We start from the raw sequence: 18,726 nt of genomic DNA, 5'->3' as shown, positions 1-18,726 counted from the left end.
GGGGCGGCATAAAACTGCCACTCAATCTCAAAATCCATCTTTGCCTGTAACTGAGGCAATAAAATCTAAAACGTCAGACTACTGTAAGGGATTCAGAGAAAAACATATGGAACACAATAGTTTAATACAAAGCAGCTAACGTTAGTATCTTGTGGCAAAGCCACAATGTAAGCAAAATGTAGCTTCCTGCAGCACCAGATTTGAAGATTTGAGGATTATCTGAGAAAAATCTCAAAGATTTACTGTTAAGCATGCACACACAAACACGTACACACTGACCAGGAACAAAAGCAACACGCAATTTGCTGGAATTTTTTTTTTTAATGGTGCAGCGTCTGTGTAACTTCTGAAGACAAGCAAAGTCCAACCATGTTTTGTGAAAATAGTATACAATAGCAAAAGCTTAAAAACACAGGAGAATGAGAAAACACCAAATTTAGGAGGGAGCAATCTCAGCAAGGTGCTGGCTAAAGGAGATAGGACAAGCCCACAGGCTCTTCAAACCATTAGGCACATGGATCTAAAATGTGAAAGACCCAAAACAAATACAATGTGCCGATTTGATCCAACCTGGGCAGATGGTGTTAGGCTTTTTTTTTTTTTTTTAATGTTTATTCATTTTTGAAAAAGTGAGAGCACAAGCAGGGGTGGGGCGGAGAGGGAGGGGGACACAGATTCGGAAGCAGGCTCCAGGCTCTGAGCTGTCAGCACAGAGCCTGATGCGGGGCTCGAACTCACCGACTGCGAGATCATGACCTGAGCCGAAGTCGGACGCTCAACCATCTGAGCCACCCAGGCGCCTGTTAGGCTTAATTTTAACATTATATATGCTTAACCTTCCCCACCCACCTTCACTTTTCTGTGGCCTCACCTCTCCCTCCATTTCTGCATTTATCTGTTTATGTCTCCTGTGTTCCCTTCCCCCCCGCCCCCGCCCCCCCACGCCAGCTCCCAACGGCAGGGACCTGAATCAGCTTTGCGGTCTTCAGCTCAGGACGTTGCTGGGACTCAGGAGGTGCACATTTGTTGCATGAATGAGTATTTTTCCGTATGAGTGAATTAATTTGAAATAAAGAAAAAAAATCGACCAAGTAGCCCTTGGGAGATTGGTGCCCACAGGCCCTGGGACTGGAGAAGCCCACGGCCTCAGCTGCCAACTGTTTGGGTTTTACGACGGCTTCATGGTTATACAACTGTTCACATTTCCAAAGTGCACTGACCCTGAAGATGTGGGGTGAGCAATGTGGAGGCTGAGATTTGCTTTAAAACATCTGCACAGAAACAGAGATCCCACTCACCGTTCAATGTGGGCTCACGAAGCTCTGTCCTACTCATCTCCCTATTCTGAGCCCCCGTGAAATCCTTACGAGAATTTTTTAAATGTTCACTTATTTTTGAGAGAGAGACAGCTCGAACAGGGGAGGGGCAGAGAGAGAGAGAGAGACAACGGAATCCGAAGCAGGCTCCAGGCTCTGAGCTGTCAGCAGAGCCCGACATGGGGCTCGAACTCACCAACAGTGAGATCACGACCTGAGCTGAAGTCAGATGCTTAACCCACTGAGCCACCCAGGTGCCCCTTATGAGAATTGTTTTCCTAACATAAAAAGAGCAGCTTTTTAGGGGGAGGATGGAGGGATGAACAGGCAGAGCATAAGACTTTTAGGGCAGTGAAAATACTCTGCATGATACCGTAGCGATGGAAACACATCATCTTACGTTGTCCAAACCCAGAGAATGTACAACACCGAGCATGAACCATAATGTAAACCATGAACCAACCGTGGGGGACGTGTAGTTCATTCATTTTAACAAATGCACCCCTCTGGCGGCGAAGATGTTGACAGAACGGAGGCTGTGCATGCGTGGGGGCAGAAGGTATACAGGGAAATTTCCGTACTTTCTGCGCAATTTTGCTGTGCGCCAGAAACTGCTCTTTAAAAAAAAGAGGAGGGGAGGGGGCGGTGTTTTAAAGTTGCCCCTGTCACCCCACCATGCTGGGCTCCCAGGGGGAATCTTGGCACCTGCCTTGACCTTCCCCTCCCAAATGCCCCTCGCCCGGGGCAGGGGGCTTCTGTTCCATTCACCTAGAGGACAGCCTGGCACCACCAGGTGATGGGTAAATGCTTGATGGAGCCAGTCCTCCCCAGGGGGATGGAGCAGGCTCAGGCAAGCCAGGGGCTCCTGAGGTTCCAGGATCCCCAACCCACCACCCCTCACACCAAGGACTCCTCACACTCCTCCATCCCTAAGGAAAGGCACCATATGAGGACAAATGCCCACTTTATTAGCCAGCAGCTGGCCTGCAGGGCTCCCTAGGGCCCCCCTTCATAGATCATACCTGCTACCAGGCTCCCACCCCCCACCCCTAGGACCGTGGGGCAGATGGGGAAAGAGGAGCTACCAGGGACGGGGGGATGGCCTCACAGAGGCCTCATAAATACGAGAGGGTCACTGGCAGGGATGCAAAGGGGCTGGACGGCAGGGGCTCAGGGAAGGCGGGCTATCCCAGGGCGGTCCACGTCATGCGGTGCCCTGTGTCCGTGGGGGCCCCGGCTCAGCGTCTAGGCGGCACAGGGGGCTGTCGTACACCATCTGCAGGTTCACCTTGTGGCCCACCAGCTCCCGGATGTTGTTGATGCCGTATTTGATCATTGTTGGGCTTTGGGTGGGGAAGGGAGGAAACAGTTTTAACACCACGTCAGGTCACGCTCTCCTCTGATCAGACCCTCTCCGACGGTTCCCATCTCCTTTGAATAAAAGCTCGAGTTGCTCCCAGGGCTCACAAGGCCCTGACGTGTCCTGTGTCCTGCCCCTTTCCCACCCTCATCTCATCTCACTCTACTGACTCTCTCCCTCCAGCCACCTCGACCTTCTCAGTGTTCTCCAAACACAGCACGCACATTCCTGCCTCAGGGCCTTTGCACTGCCTGTTCCTGCTGACTGAACACCCTTCCCAGTATTCCCCTGGCTTACTCCCATTCACTTCCAGTCTTTGCTCAGATACCGCCTCTTCCTTGAAGCCTTCCCTGACAACCTTGTCTCCTTAGTCCTCCCTGCTGCATTTTCCCCACAGCACTTACTGGCCTCAGACACACTCCAGACTTTACCTGTTCGATTTACTTATGTATCTTACTAATTATCATCCTTTTCACTGCACTACGACCCTAACTTCACAGAGGCAGGGATGTGTGCTGTCATCCTCATAGCACAGGACCAAGCATACAGCAGATGCTCACTAAAGGCTTATCGAGTGAGTGAATAGATGGACGGTGCTGAAGGTCTGCAGGCCCCCGGGCCCGTCAAGTCAGACACCCTGAGTGGTTTGGACACTCACCGCTCCAGGGAGAGGCCCCAAGCAATGACTGACACGTTTTCGGGGAGTCCCATGGGCAGCAGCATCTCGGGGCGGAAGATCCCAGAATTCCCGACTTCCACCCACTTCCTCAGGCCTGTAGACACAGGAGAAGGACAGGGCAGATCATGTGGATGATGCTGGGTCTGGCAGTGAGCTTGGGAGTGGGCTTGGCAGTGAAAGGGACCCGGGCTGAGCGTAGGCAGCCTGAGACATCCCTCCCCCTCTCAGGACCAGGTTCCACCCTGACCTTGGTGGTAGCTGAACACCTCCATGCTGGGCTCCGTGTAGGGGTTGTAGGCCGGCTTGAAGCGCAGCTGGGTAATACCTGGGCAGGGGAAGCAGGGGAACAGAGGAGTGGAAGATGAGCCTGGCGGCCATGGCATCCTCGGCCCCACTAACACCACCCACTGTGGCCCCGCCTGCCTACCCAGCTTCGTGAAGAACTCCCGCAGGACGCCCATGAGGTGGCCTAGGGTGAGGCCGTGGTCAGCCACCACACCCTCGATCTGGTGGAACTCGGCCAGGTGTGTGGCATCTAGGGTCTCGTTTCGGAACACACGATCGATGGAGAAGTACTTGGCCGGCGTGAAGGGCTTCTGGGGGCGACAGGCAGGCCAGGCCCGGGAGTAGGTCAGAAGGCCGGTAGGACAGCCCCCAGCCTCCCCCACTGCCCAGGCTGAGCAGCACCTTCTGAGCCAGGCGGTAGAGGGCACGGGCACTGGCCGACGTGGTGTGCGTGCGCAGCAGGTTTTTCCGGGCCTCTTCCAGCTTCCAGTTGTACTTGTACCTTCGGGAGGACAAATGGCAAGTCCACATTGTGGCCTTCAGGTCCCCGACCTTCTTCCCCCATCCCGACACCCCGAAGCCCTGGGCCCGCCTCACCCCTGTGAGCCGTAGCCACCCTGAGAGTGGGTCCGCTTGACCCGATGGACGTAGTCCATTGGAAGCTGCAGGGCCTCAGCTGGATCTGGGCAGGACAGAGCATCACCTGGTCAGTCAAGGAGCATTTCTCAAACAGCCACTGCACAGAGGACAGACAGCAACACGTGCAGCTCCCACCCTCGCCACCCACGGCAGCCAGAGGGTGCTGGCGAACATCCGAGTCAGTCACATCCCTCCTCTGCCCAGAGCCCTCCGTCTCCCTGGGGGTGGGGGGGTGGGGGGTGGGGGGAGGTGATGAAGCTCGCTCTCTGGTGATGCAGTCCTGTCACCTCCCATTCCTTCCTAACTGATCACTCCCTCCAGTCACAGGGCCTCCCAGCTGATACGTCAGCATACCAGGCACATTCCAGCCTCAGGGCCTTTGCACTGGCCATTCTCTCCTGGAACTTTCCTTCCCAGATATGGTTCTCTCCCTTATGTCCTTTAGCCTTTACTTAAACAAACTTGATTTTATTTAACGTTTATTTATTTTCGAGACAGAGAGAGACAGAGCATGAACTGGGGAGGGTCAGAGAGAGAGAGAGAGACACAGAATCTGAAACAGGCTCCAGGCTCTGAGCTGTCAGCACAGAGCCCGATGCGGGGCCCGAACCCACGGAGCTCGAGATCATGACCTAAGCTGAAGTCGGACGCTCAACCGACTGAGCCACCCAGGTGCCCTGCGGTAACCCAGGTGTTTAATAAAGATCCTGGCACACGGGAGAGGCCGAACAATCACTTGTTGTGTGAATATGCAAATTCTTAAGATCCCTTTCCAGAAACATCATTTTGGTACACCTGAAAAGCCTGACATCAAATCCCAGCTTCACCGCTTATAAGCCGTGTGACCCCGGCAAGCGATGTTCCTTCTCTGAACCCCACTTTCCTCATGTGTAGAAGAGAGCTAACAGCGGTACTTCCCACAATTGGCAGGAGAATTAGAACAGCGGCTGGCATGTGGTGAGTACTTAGTAAGTTTTGGGGGCCATGGTAACTATGACAGCAAGGCCACTGTTGCTCCTGGCCGGGTAACAGGCACCCAACTCAGTGGCCTCCCCTGCCTTCCTGTGCGGGACGATGACAATCACTGTGGAAAGTCATTCAATTTCAGACAGTACTGAGCACTGCGAAAAAAAGAAAAAAATGGGAACCAAGCTTAGAGACTAGGTACGAGGGACGTTTTGACCTTGGGGGGACAAAGGCATGTCAAGGTGGCCTCTGTGAGGGGACACGTTAGCAGAGGTCTGATGCTGCAGCCCACCTCGAAGATCTGGGAGAAGATGGTCCTTGGTCGAGAGCTGCCTGGCAGCACGGGCCAGGGCCACGAAGTGGGCAGGACAGGACGTGGGAGGAAGTCACAGAGGTCAACGGGCCCAGCTCACAGCGGCCCGGTGGGCCACAGCGAGGATGGAGTTTATTCCGTAAAGTAAGTATGCCGCTCCAAAAAGTTCTGCCCGGGCCCGGCGCCTCTGATGGTGGCGCCCACCCCACCTACCTCGAAGGAAGAAGGTGTCGTGTTGGTCACGTGCTGGGTGCTGCTGGGGCTGGAAAAGTGCATCAAAGTTCCAGAAGGAGCTCTCGATGAAGTTGTCTGTCGGCATCTCCGTGAACCTGGAGGGAGATGAAGCCTGACCGTCTGGCCTGCGCCCTGTGGCTGGGCCGGCCCCAGCCCCGGCCCTGTGCTCACCCCATCTCCAGGAAGATCTGCCGGAACTGCGTGCGGACCTTGAGCAGAGGGTGCAGGTGGCCGCTATCTGGGAGGACGCCATGGGCCAAGAAATTGTACGGCTTGAAGGGCCGGTCCCGCCAGGAGCCGCTGTCAGAGGATGCAGGGCACAGGGGCCTGGTGAGGGCTGCCCTCCCTCCCAGACCTACCCCAGTCCCTGGGGCCACTCCCTACCTGGAGATCATCTCTGGGCTCAGCTCTGTCTCCTGTTTGGAGATGCTGGTACTGAAGGCACTGCCTTTGCTCACCCAGTAGGTCTTCAGGGTCCTGAGGCCAGAGGAGAGGAGGGGTTGCCCACTGTCACCTCTTTCCAGAGGCTTCCCTTGAACTCCTATCTGAGGCTGACCCCAACACTCCCCACTCAGTCGCTCTACTTTATTTTCTTCCCAACATTTATCGTCACCAGAAATTCTCTTATTGGGCCCACACCTACATTGCTGTGCCCATTCACTTATTCGTTCAACAAGCACTTAACTAGAATCTACTATGTGCCAGGACCTGTTCAAGGTACTTAAGCACCCAGCTGAGTAAGAATAATAGGTCAAGTCTCAAGGGTTTATCCCGTGCCAGGCTCTCTTCTCTTCCACTGCAATCATCCCACTACTTTGTGAAAAGAGATCATTTTACAGATGAGGAACCTGAGGCCCAGAAAGAGCGAATGCCTTGGCAAAGGTCACCCAACTAGTAAGTGCCAGGAGCCCGGACCTGGATTGGGCAGCCCTCCTCCAGTCTGTGTTCTCATAACCACTATGCCACTTGGTACCTGCTCAAAGGGTACATCAGCCCTGTGAGAGCAGAGCCCCCAGCCTGTGCAGGTCCCAGCATTCAATCAATTTCAGACACGGAAATCAGAGCCGTAAAGGAAATAAACATGGCACCCAGAATGGAAAGTATAAGCGAGCAGCTTTTACGGAACTCAAAGGGAGAGATCGGTGTCAGGATGGCCTCTTTAAGGTGACACACAGGCACAGGTGTGATGCCCAAGCTTGGCTTAAGAGGAGACAGTTCTCGGCAGAACTCGTGGCATGAGCGAAGGCCCTGAGGCGGCATGAACCTGGCATGAGTGCTTGACAACCATAGGGTAAAACACAGCTTGGAGGACACTGACAGCACTGCCCCAGTGTGGGCAGGACGGCTCCCTCCCCCCATTCCTCCGGGACCACACAGGTGATGGCTGATGGAAAGGGGGCACCCACTCACACTTCGGTCAGCAGTTTCCTCTTCCTGAGCTCACTCCTTTCCTTCTCACCCAGCTTCTCAGCCTGCCCACCCTGGACCAGTTGGAGCCGCCGCTGCACCTCGTCCTCCACGCTGTCCACCTGCCGTGATGATGACAGGTGTGAGGCACTGTGAGGGCCAGGTGCCCATGTGCACACCTGCCCGCCTGTACGCAGGGACTCACCACTCGGAACACACGGGGCCCATCAGCTGCACTCTTATCCACGCGGATCCACTTGTTGGACATGGCCTTGCTGAAGCCCACCTTGCCGCTGGGCAGTCGCTGGGGGAGTAAGGCCACAGTAAGTGGAGCATGGGGCCACCTGACCCCGTCACCTCCCTGGGCCTTGTCCCTAGGCCCTTACCATAAGCTCGCTCTGGGCCAGGCCCTCCGGGGGGATGCTGCGAAACACCCGGGCCTCATGGCTGCCCTCCCGGGCTATCTCCTCGCCCTCAGCGGTAAGCTCCCAGCGCTTGGTGGAACGTAGCTCAGCCTCAATGATCTGCAGGGAAATGGGGGAGGGGGCGCGCACAGAGACAGGGTTCAGAGCCAGGCACGCCCTCACCACAGCACTGGGCTTGCAGAGTGCCCGAAGCCTGCCTCACATCCGAGCTGCACCACTTCCCAGCTGAGTGACTGCCCCTTGCTGAGCCTCAGTTTCCCTTCTGTAACATGCAGATAATGAGAGATGGCTCACACCTCCCAGAGTGAGGTAAAGTACGAAGAATGGTACCTAGCAAAAAAATAAATTCGATTGCTTTCGAATCCAAGAAAGATTTTTAAGGTCCCGGGTGAATTGACTTGTCTCCACATTTGACGTATTCACATCTCAGTGCCCGGAGTGTCAGAGAAGGGCCCCCGTGTCCACATTACACACAGGGACCCAAAGCTCCACGGTAAGGATGGGTCCAGGTCGTATAAAGAGGGGCAAGGTCGGGGCGCCTGGGTGGCTCAGTCAGTTAAGCATCTGACTTCGGCTCAGGTCATGATCTCGCGGTCCGTGAGTTCGAGCCCCACGTCAGGCTCTGGGCTGATGGCTCAGAGCCTGGAGCCTGTTTCAGATTCTGTGTCTCCCTCTCTTTCTGACCCTGCCCCGTTCATGCTGTCTCTCCCTGTCTCAAAAATAAATAAATGCTAAAAAAAATTTTTTTAATTAAAAAAAAAAAAAAAAAAAAGAGGGGCAAGGCCAGCTGGGGCCCATAGGGCTTAGCTCCCTTTTCATTCTAATTCCCAGCTCTGCTCCTCACTCCCTGTGTGAACTTGGGAAAGTTGTTAAACTTCCCTGAGCAAGTTTTCTTATCAACAAGAGAAGGGTGTGATGGGCTCTACCACAGGAAGTTTTCTTGACAAGTAACGGATTCAGTAAGCAGCAAACACTGCATAAATTCTAACCACTGTTCCTATCATTGTTATCACCATCTCTGCTGTTAGACTGAACCACATCAAATAGCCACTATTTAAACCTTCTGTGACCAGCACAAGTCAATTCCACATCAAACAAGGTACTGTCACCCCACAAGATACCTTTCCTGCACTGATAACCTCAGGATCTGCAGCCTGAATACTCAATTTCTTTGTCTTTTAAAAATTTTGTTGGGGCGCCTGGGTGGCACAGTCGGTTAAAGCCTCCGACTTCAGCCAGGTCACGATCTCGCGGTCCGTGAGTTCGAGCCCCGTGTCAGGCTCTGGGCTGATGGCTCAGAGCCTGGAGCCTGTTTCCGATTCTGTGTCTCCCTCTCTCTGTGCCCCTCCCCCGTTCATGCTCTGTCTCTCTCTGTCCCAAAAATAAATAAACGTTCAAAAAAAAGAAAATTAAAAAAAAAATTTTTGTTATTGTTTATTCATTTTTGAGAGAGAGACATAGCATGAGCTGGGGAGGGGCAAAGAGAGAGAGGGAGACACGGAATCCGAAGCAGGGTCCAAGCCCTGAGCTGTAAGCACAGAGCCAGATGTGGAGCTCAAATCTCGAACCAGGAGATTATGACCTGTGCCGAAGTCAGATGTTCGACTGAGCCACCCAGGCTCCCCTGAATGCTTAATTTCAAATCCAGGTTTGCCTGTCCCTTCTCATGACGCTGATCAAGCTACTGACCAGTGCTCAGAAACTGTCACATCTGCAAAGCGGGCGTAACAGTGCTAACATCCTCCGGTTATGGCAAGGACTAGATGATAAATGAAGTTGAGACCAAAGTGGGGCACAGAATATGAGTTCAATGAATACATACCCCAGTTATATTTTCTGATTCCTAGCCTTGAGGATCCAGCCTCCTGGGGGGCCTACAGGCCTCTCGGATTCTCCTCTTATGGCTCTATCACCTTTCACTTGTCCAAGTCAAAAAGGCTGGGCTTCATCCCATGCTCCCCCTGCCTTGCCAGGAATCCCCTCTCCCTTCCACCCGCCTCCCTACAGCCAGACACCATGCCCTCTACCCTGGGGATGTGCCAGCCTCTGCCTTCCTCCCCTCACCACCAGTCCTGCCCCTGCCAATCCTTCCCCAAAGTGATGCAGACAGCACATACATCTGACTGGCTCCAGCTCCCCCAGTACCCCCATGAGATAAAGACCTACGAGGCCTTGTACGTTTTGGCTCTACTAATGCCTTTCTACGCCTGTTTCCCGTTCCCACCATTGATCCTGAAGCTTTCCTCCTCAGTGCAGAGGCCCGACTCGGCTGCCACCTCCTCCAGGACGTTCTCTTTGACTCCCCAGGCTGGGCCAGCTGTCACCTCTGGGTTGCCTGTGCTTCCTCCATCACTCTGCAGGTCACCTGAGGGTCTCCCTCATTAGATCGCAATCTCCGTGAGGGCAGGGACCGCCTCTTCCTGGTCCACCATCGTGCCCCTCGCCCCCGCCAACTCTCTCCTCAATGGACATTTACTGCGAACGGAACGTCAGCGCTCCCGGGCTCTCACTTGTTTCCGACTCCCTGCCCGCGCACCCCAGGATGGACTCCTGAAGGACTCCCCAAGAAGCAGTGCCTTCCAGGCAAGAGGACTGCACGTACAAAAGCGAGAAGGCCAGGCATCACGGGCCCGACTTACCTCTCCCAGCGCCTGCAGGCTCTTCACGGCGCCCACCACTGCCTGGTGCTCCACGCCCAGCTTAGCCGCCAGCTCCGCGCTGTCCAGGCCGCCATCGGCCGCCGCCAGCTGCCTCAGCAGCACCTCCGCCACCGGGCCGTCCGCCATGGCTGTGCCCAGCGTGCTCGGCGTATCCCGCCGGAGCCTGAACAACCGGAACCGGAACCGGCGCCGGGAGTGTGTGTCGCCATCTTGAGCGTGGCGGACCTTGTGCCGGGTTCAGAATGCCGCCATCTTCAGTGTGGCGATGGAACCTTAGGGGGTGGGAGGGACACCGTGCCCACCTCCACCCTAGCTGGAATAGTGGTGTCTGGTGGACTAGAGAGGCCAAATTGCAAACCTCAAGGACAGAATCACAGAGTTGTTTTAAGTGTCACCCAGCCCCACCTCCAGCAGGCGGTGTGACCTTGGACTTCTGTCTCTCTGTGCCCAGGAGCCCTCTGCCTTTCTGTATTGGCCTGTGGGAGGGCTGTAGGTGGTGGGCTTCAGGGACAGTCATTCCCTGGTCAACTACTTTTAAGGTCCCCCCCCCTTAATTTTCAGTGTTTATTTTTAAGAGAGAAAAAACAAACGGGGGGGGGGGGGGGAAGAGGGAGAGAGAATCCCAAGCAGGCTCCACACTGTCAGCGCAGAGCCTGGCTGGGCTTGTTCCCACAAACTGTGAGATCATGACCTGAGCCAATATCAAGAGTCAGACACTTACCTAAGACACTCAGGCGCCCTTACTTTCAAGTTTTTAAAGGGAGACTAGGTAGGGACTATCCTTATATACAAAGGGGAGAGGGAGTCAACTAATAACAGTTACAGTCAAGGTAGCAGCTAACCTACATGGACATCCCTGTGTGCTCTGCCCAGTGCTAAGTGCTTCGGGTGTGTTATTTCATTTTCCCAAAAACTTTGATACAGATATTGATATCGCCATTTCACAAATGTGAAAATGGAGGCTCAAGAGGGTGGCAGGTCTCTAGCAACAAACAGTTGCTAGATATGGTGCCAGAAACTATAAACACCTCCGATCCCACCCCCCCATCCCTGAATGCTCGGAGAAGATCAATGTCAGGGCAATAATGCATACTCGAAACCAGTTCTGGCCTGTAGAGATAGAAGGCGCGACACAAATCTAATTTTAAGCTTTCTAGTAGCAATGTCAAAAACAAAATGGGTGAAATTAATTGGAAGAATTTACCAAACTTGCCAGGTCCAAATGATTATTTCCATACTTACTATAAAATTACTAATGAAATACTTCACATTCTTTTTCCATACTAAGTCTCCAGAATCTGATGAGTGCTTTTACGGTTATGGCACATCTCAGTTGGGACAAGCTACATTTCAAATGGTCAACAGTCACATGTGGCCAGTGGAGATTATAGTAGGCAGTGTAAGTAGATTCTAATCCCATTTATGCCACTCACCCAAATCGCTTAATCCTTCTGTGCCTGTTTCCTTGCCTGGATAGAGATGCTATGAACGCAGGTTATTTAAGTGAAAATACTACCCACACATGTACACGTACTTGCTAAGAGTCAACTGTGTGGAGCATGTGACAAGTACGATTCTAAGCAGAACACCTTTACTCATTTAACCATCACGAATACTATTTGAGCCGGGAAGATGGGTTTACGCAACATCACCCAATCCTGACCCTACGGTAAGCTCCTGATAAAAATTCGGGATGTGTCCCTCAAAGTCCCTTCTTAGCTTCAAAGCACTTTCTTCCTGTTTTGTTTATTGAATTCCTCCAAGAGTCTTTCCTTCTGTCTGTCACATAGCGAGTAGATTTTAAGCCTGCCGGGTGCCAGGTGCTGCAAGAGACACTGGGGGATGGTAAAGTGAATAAGACCGTCAGAGTGTCCACATTCGAGCAGGAAGCACCAAGCTCGTGTGTGCATGACATATGGCGGAAGGGAGGGAAGGCTGGAGGGTCAGTGGCAGGCCTGCAGTGGCCACCCCAGATTGGGGCTCCTCATGACCAGGGATTGGGGGGGGTTCAGGTTGGCTGATACTGGATACTGCCTGGGGCAGAACCCCAACTTCTCCAAGACTCCTTATTCCTCCCTTTTCTGAGTCCCCACCACTATCCCCGAAGCACCCCCCCCCTCCCTGCTTTTGCCAGGATTCCCCCTTCCAAGCCCACGTTCCCAGGTCCAGAGCCTGTTTGCTCAGGGTTTGGGAAACCCCCAGCCCTCCTTCCTGCTTCCTGCAGCTTGGGGGCAGGGAGATGGTGTCTGTCACTGTCAGTCACGTGCCTTTGGCTTCAGAAGACTCTAGACTCAGGGGTCCTGCCCATCTCCCTTGGACTTTATCTTCCCCACCATCTGTCTCTTTTTTTCCTCCCCAACGGAACCCCCCATCCTCTCTTTCTTTAGCCGTTTAATTGCAAAAGGCAGGCCGTTTGTGGGAGACCACAGGCAGCGACCCCTTTACTGGCTGAGGGAGGGGTAAAGGAGAGGCCGCAATTAGAGGAACAACCCTACCCCACTCTGGGAACCACAGCCTATAGTCACATCTTGGAGCCTTCTGGGCTTCCTTCCCTCTGTCCCAGGACAACCCTAACAGCACTGAAAGCGGTTTTGTAGGGCGGCACCTAGCCAAAGTTTCTCCTCCTAGCCTCTTAGGGGCTCCTGTGTCTTCAGATGCTAAGTGACTTGCCCCGGTCACACAGCAGCAATCTGACAGGCGGCCAGGGCACTAGGGGCAAGAGAGGAGAGAGCTAACATTTTACTCTCTGGCCTGCAAGGCTGTGGCACCGGGATGAAGTGAAGACCCAAGGACTCGGCCTCTGAGCTCAGGCGCCCTCTGCCCCACCGTGGCCCGGGGCGGGGGCGAGCGAGAGAGAACGCGTCAGTAGGGGTTCCCCAACTGCAGGGTAGAAAGTGGCTGAGAAAACCTTGCCCACCCTTACCCGCAGAGGGGACGAGAGAAGGCGAGCTGGGGCAGGACCCCGGTCCTGAGCAGTGACAGCGGCACTCGCGCGCGTTCTTTAAACTCCCAGATCGGGAGCTAAGCGCGCGGGCTAGGGCGGGGTTGGGTCGAGGTCTGGTCACATGACCTGGCCAGAGGGGCTCGAGGCCCCCACCACATCGGTGGGCGGCCCCCACAACGCGTGGTCGTCCTTCATTGGCCAGTTGTATGGCCAATAGAAATCGGCCATCTGGGAACCCTGCGTTCCGAGGCACATACTAACCTGCTCAGACGACAAGGACCCAATGGAAAGTCAGGGCCGTGACCGCTGACCAATCATAAGGTGCGGAGGGCGGGACAAGAGGCCGGGCCAGGTTGGTTTGAGAGACAGTAGGGTATAAAAACGCGCGGCCGGCGGCAGCGTCCGTTCCTACTGCAGAGTCGCCGCCGGAGGAGAGGTTTAAAGGGCCCGCGCGCCGCCGCCCCCTCGGCCCGCCATGCTGCTACCCGTGCCGTTGCTGCTCGGCCTCCTCGGCCTGGCCGCCGCCGAGCCCACCGTCTACTTCAAGGAGCAGTTTCTGGACGGAGGTAAGGCCTGGTCCCGCCTCGAGGCCGCCGCGACGACGAAAGCGGTCCCCCAGCCTAGATCTGCGTTGTCGCTTGTAATTACTGCTTAGAGGGCCAATACGGTGGCCTCCGGGGACTAAAGCCGCAGGCGAGCCTCCGTTGTGTGTCCCTTGGGGAGCGTCGAGGGTGCAGCGGACTCTCGCGGCGTGAGTTAGGGTTTGGCGGAGGATCCTTTAAGCCATCCAAGGTGTCAAACTAGAGGTTGGGGCGGGGGCAGTCGGGGGTTATCCCTTTTCCAATCCGCAGCAGTTTGAGGCTACTGGAAGATACTCGGTGGGGGTGGAGTGGGTCAGTACGGCCGCACTGAGCCTGCCCCTTTGATCCTCTAGACGGGTGGACCGACCGCTGGATTGAATCCAAACACAAGTCAGATTTTGGAAAATTTGTTCTGAGTTCCGGCAAGTTCTACGGTGACCAGGAAAAGGATAAAGGTAAGAGCCTGGCGGAGTTGGGGGGGGCGGTGATCGGATTCAGGGGGACTTCCTGGAGGAAGCTCCTGCACACGACAGACATAGCTTGGGATCCCCATGAGCGGGGCAGGGGGGGGAGGAAGGGGCAGTGGTTTGTACGGCCAATACTTAGGGTCTATGGAGGTTGGGGCTGAGCCATGACCTCACTCTGGTCTCTTGCTAGGGCTGCAGACAAGCCAGGATGCCCGCTTTTATGCCTTGTCGGCCAGATTTGAGCCCTTTAGCAACAAGGGCCAGACGCTGGTGGTGCAGTTCACAGTAAAACACGAGCAGAACATCGACTGTGGGGGCGGCTACGTGAAGCTATTTCCAGAGGGCTTGGACCAGACGGACATGCACGGAGACTCTGAATACAACATCATGTTTGGTGAGGGGCCCCGCCCTGGTGCTGACCTCTGATTAGTTACAGGGAGACTTAAATATCAGGGACCCTTAAAGCTGGTGACAGGTAGTTTTGAGAATATGGACTGTATTTATGTAGTTGAGGCTTGCCTTGGGAGGGGAAACGGGAGGATTGCATTGTTATTTGTTGGTGTGAAACTGTTAATTTGTGGTGTTTTATGCAATTATTTCCTGATATTAGCTGTATCAAATTCTAGAGCTCTGGTTGGTTGGTTGGTTATTTCCTTTGTGAAAGTTTCCACCTACGGCCCTTTAGAGCCAGTCAGAGGCTGATTCCTGTGTTGTGACCCTTTGCAGATCTGTATTTAAGAACCAAGTCTTGCTTTGTAAAGTGGGGGCGGGGAGCTTTGCTACGGTGGGCATCCTCTTGCTCTAACTGGACCAACTCTTCACGTAGGCCCGGATATCTGTGGCCCTGGCACCAAGAAGGTTCATGTCATCTTCAACTACAAGGGCAAGAACGTGCTGATCAACAAGGACATTCGTTGCAAGGTGTGACTGGGGGTGGTGACAAAAGGCGGATAGGGGAGTGTCAGAGGCCAGCCTGGTGGGCGGGGCCACTCATCTCCCACTCTCTTCAGGATGATGAATTCACACACCTGTATACGTTGATTGTGCGGCCGGATAACACCTATGAGGTGAAGATCGACAACAGCCAGGTGGAGTCAGGCTCCTTGGAGGATGATTGGGACTTCTTGCCTCCCAAGAAGATAAAGGATCCTGATGCTGCGAAGCCTGAAGACTGGGACGAGCGGGCCAAGATTGATGACCCCACAGACTCCAAGCCTGAGGTTGGTGTTTGGGCAGGTTCTCCCTACATGGAGGGTGTAGAGGACAGCTGGGTTGACTGACCTCTCTATGTACCTTCAGGACTGGGACAAACCCGAGCACATTCCTGACCCTGATGCTAAAAAGCCAGAGGACTGGGATGAAGAGATGGACGGAGAGTGGGAACCACCAGTGATTCAGAACCCTGAGTACAAGGTGGGGCTCTGAGCGGGGTTGGGGGACGCACAGTGGGGAGTATGCTGACCCCCACTCACCCACTGGTTACCTTCCCCTTCTGCAGGGCGAGTGGAAGCCCCGGCAGATCGACAACCCAGATTACAAGGGCACTTGGATCCACCCAGAGATCGACAACCCTGAGTACTCCCCTGATAGCAACATCTATGCCTATGAAAACTTTGCTGTCCTGGGCTTAGATCTCTGGCAGGTGAGACCGAGGGGATACCTGGAGCACTTCACAGGTTCAGGGTCACCCAGGAGGAAAGGGACGGTAGCATTCAACCCCGAGCTGGTCTGATCCAAAAGCAGTGCTTTTTCTGAAGAATTTCGTGGTCTGTCTTATGGAGCGCTCATAGCACTCTCTTTGAGGTTTTGCTTATTTATGTGCCAGCTACCATTTTCAGTCCCTTTATGCAAAGGAGCTTGTTCAGCTGTCCTCAACAACTAGAAGTTAATTGGATTACCCCATTAGAAAATTAGTTTCACCGATGCTTGGTTGGCTCGGTTGGTAGAGCATGCGACTCTTGATACTTGGGGGCATGAGTTCAAGCTCCACGTCAGGAGTAGAGCTTGCTGAAAGAATATAAATAAACAGATAAATAAATGTGACTTTTAGAAAAAAAATTAAAGGAAGAAAATTAGAGAGACCAGGTTGACGTTTTATTCACTGACAAATATTCTGTGCCTAGAATGGTGCCTGGGTGGTAGAAGGTACTGGAAAAATACTTGAACAAGGGACCGAGACCCCATTTTACAGATGAAGAAAGTGAAGGGCCTTGTGTAGTGGTCCTGGGAACAGAGGGGGTGGGAGTGTTGTCCCCTCTGACCACCCGTCCACCCATCCTCCTGCCTCCCAGGTCAAGTCTGGCACCATTTTTGACAACTTCCTCATCACCAACGACGAGGCGTACGCAGAGGAGTTTGGAAACGAGACCTGGGGTGTCACGAAGGTGGGACCAGGGTCTGATCCTGGGCTTGGAGGTGGGCAGGTCTGGTGGGTGGGGGCCCGGCCCTGAAGTACGGGTGTGGTATGTGTACAGGCGGCGGAAAAGCAGATGAAGGACAAGCAAGATGAGGAACAGAGACTAAAGGAGGAAGAGGAGGACAAGAAGCGTAAGGAAGAGGAGGAGGCAGACAAGGAAGACGAGGAAGACAAGGATGAGGATGAGGAGGACGAGGATGAGAAGGAGGAAGAGGAGGAGGAAGATGCTGCCACTGGCCAGGCCAAGGACGAGCTGTAGGGGCCACACCACCGCCTCCAGGGCTGGACTGAGGCCTGAGCGCTCCCGCCGCAGAGCCGGCTGCGCCAAATAATGTCTCTATGAGACTGGAGAACTTTCATTTTTTCCAGGCGGGTTGTGATTTGGGGTGGATTTTGGTTTTGTTTCCCCCCCCCCCCGTTTTTTTTTAAACTGGTGTTTTGTCTTTGATTCTCCTTAGTCCTTATTCCTGATCCTCCTCTTTCTTAATTGACATCTTTGGCTTCTTCTGTCCCCTTCTCTCCCCAGATCCCTTAGTCCCCCTCCAACCTGAGGGGGCAGGGGAATGTGGAGGAGAAGCCCCAGGCCCGAGACTCCATCTGCTCTCCTTCCTGGATCCCAGAGGGGGGCAGGAGAAGAGGGTGGCATCCCCAGCCCCCCCCAGCACTGAGGAAGAACAGGGCTCCTAGGGCCTGAGCTCTGACCCCTACCCACCACCTCCCTTCCTCCCCTGTTCCCAGGACTGGGCCACTTCTGGGTGGGGCAGTGGGTTCCAGCTCGGGTCACACTGAGAATGTAAGAACTACAAACAAAATTTCTATTAAATTAAGTTTTGTGTCTTCCTCCTGTGTCTCCTTCTGGGGGATGGGACTCGAGTAAGGCTCATTTTTCAGCAGCTGAAGTGTTGATTAAATGTCCCATAAGGTGATAGGAGTTGTTGTTTACCCCCACAACCCCAAACCAGTCGGAGGAGAGCAATTGTTAAGTGCCATTACAGATACTCCACATGAGAACTCGTTGAGCCTCTGCACCGAATTGGTGTTTGTTTCTTATACCAGTTCAGTTTGAGGCTGTGTGCCAGAATTTAGTAAGAGGTATAGTAGGGCTATGAACCCACACCTTAGCACCATTTCATGCCATCCATTGGACCCTCATCCATATATACTTATTTAAAAAAAAAAATTTTTTTTAATGTTTATTTTTGAGAGAGCGAGCATGAGTGAGGGGGGTGGGGCAGCACAGAGAGAGAGGGAGACAAAGAATCCAAAACAGGTTCCAGGCTCAGCCGTCAGCACAGAACCCTACGCAGGGCTCGAACTCCTAAACTGCAAGATCGTGACCTGAGCCATCGGGTGCATAATCAACTGAGCCACCCAGGAGCCCCTTAACCACATTGTAAAAGTCTCAGCTGGTGTTAAAAGCTATTCCTTTTATAATCATGAATATAGGTTCAAAGGTGGTAAATACTTTGCTGGTGGTCTTTAAATTCTTGGAAAGAGATGGTCCCACGGGGGGGATGGTACAGAGATGACAGGTCAACGAAGTCTAGGCCTCTGAGGCTCTCCTAGGCCCATCTCTTGTTGGGGACCACAAGGCTGTCACTGAAGTCCTGTAAGTAGGCTGGAGCTCATGTCGCCTCTTGCAGGGGAGAGGCAAGAAGTCCTCGACAGCTTGGCCTGTGGTGGAAACATCTAGGCTTGGTGTGCCGTAGAGGAGAAAAACAGCAGGACCTTGTCACAGTTGAGCAATGCGTGAGGTATCTGGTAACTGCCTGGTGCTGCGCTTGGGTTGAGTGCTTGGAAACTAAAGAGCAGGTTTGGAGGCAGGAAATGATGCAGGATGGGAAGGCCACCTAGTAACTGGGAGATAAGCCCAACCTTGCTTCCAACCAGTCCCACAAAACACCATATTCAGCTTAGGCTAAGCAATCCTTCAAGTCCATATTCATTGGATGGTTCACCATGCTTTACCCTACTGTGTTCTGTGGTCCAGCCCCACCCCTCTGGGAGGCCTCTAGAATTGATGTATCCAGGAAA

General features: G+C 53.7%; 2 protein-coding genes across 3 annotated transcripts; one reads left to right on the top strand and one right to left on the bottom strand.

Annotated features, from left to right (window-relative positions):
* Positions 1-2,263: 2,263 nt before the first annotated feature.
* FARSA (phenylalanyl-tRNA synthetase subunit alpha) lies at positions 2,264-10,802 on the bottom strand. 2 transcript variants are annotated; one of them, XM_086698945.1, is made up of 13 exons: positions 10,264-10,802; positions 7,586-7,723; positions 7,405-7,503; positions 7,203-7,321; positions 6,177-6,269; positions 5,964-6,092; positions 5,772-5,887; positions 4,238-4,343; positions 4,043-4,142; positions 3,783-3,951; positions 3,603-3,680; positions 3,335-3,449; positions 2,264-2,659 (listed from the first exon to the last, which is right to left on the bottom strand). In XM_086698945.1, the coding sequence occupies exons 1-13, from the start codon at positions 10,408-10,410 to the stop codon at positions 2,521-2,523; spliced, it is 1,548 nt and encodes a 515-aa protein (XP_086555071.1). In that variant the 5' UTR covers positions 10,411-10,802; the 3' UTR covers positions 2,264-2,520. The 2 variants fall into 2 exon arrangements, with proteins under 2 accessions (XP_086555071.1, XP_025771915.1); XM_025916130.2 differs by having other exon boundaries at positions 4,238-4,322; positions 10,264-10,799.
* A 2,829-nt stretch (positions 10,803-13,631) lies between these two features.
* CALR (calreticulin) lies at positions 13,632-17,532 on the top strand. The gene is made up of 9 exons (XM_025916004.2): positions 13,632-13,794; positions 14,163-14,264; positions 14,467-14,670; positions 15,103-15,197; positions 15,287-15,496; positions 15,576-15,689; positions 15,775-15,918; positions 16,568-16,660; positions 16,751-17,532. Exons 1-9 carry the CDS (start codon positions 13,704-13,706, stop codon positions 16,949-16,951), a joined length of 1,254 nt encoding a protein of 417 aa, XP_025771789.1. The 5' UTR covers positions 13,632-13,703; the 3' UTR covers positions 16,952-17,532.
* The last annotated feature ends 1,194 nt before the right edge of the window (positions 17,533-18,726 follow it).

This window comes from Puma concolor, chromosome A2, assembly GCF_028749965.1.
Source record: "Puma concolor isolate L17-30 chromosome A2, mPumCon1.1.hap2, whole genome shotgun sequence".
In the NCBI taxonomy this organism is placed as follows: domain Eukaryota; kingdom Metazoa; phylum Chordata; class Mammalia; order Carnivora; family Felidae; genus Puma; species Puma concolor.
The sequence above is the reverse complement of the archived record's forward strand: the minus strand, read 5'-3'. Positions and strand labels throughout refer to the sequence as shown.

Bases quoted from the DNA above. Each gene is read 5' to 3' on its own strand.
- FARSA (XM_086698945.1), bottom strand. From the start codon at position 10,410: ATGGCGGACGGCCCGGTGGCGGAGGTGCTGCTGAGGCAGCTGGCGGCG. The intron at 6,270-7,202 runs GTGAGTGGGTGC...CTCTGGCCTCAG, and splicing joins AGGAAACTGCTGACCGAAGT to GACCCTGAAGACCTACTGGG. The intron at 4,344-5,771 runs GTAGGTGGGGTG...TTGACTGACCAG, and splicing joins CGACACCTTCTTCCTTCGAG to GTGATGCTCTGTCCTGCCCA.
- CALR (XM_025916004.2), top strand. From the start codon at position 13,704: ATGCTGCTACCCGTGCCGTTGCTGCTCGGCCTCCTCGGCCTGGCCGCC. The intron at 15,497-15,575 runs GTTGGTGTTTGG...ATGTACCTTCAG, and splicing joins CCACAGACTCCAAGCCTGAG to GACTGGGACAAACCCGAGCA. The intron at 16,661-16,750 runs GTGGGACCAGGG...GTATGTGTACAG, and splicing joins AGACCTGGGGTGTCACGAAG to GCGGCGGAAAAGCAGATGAA.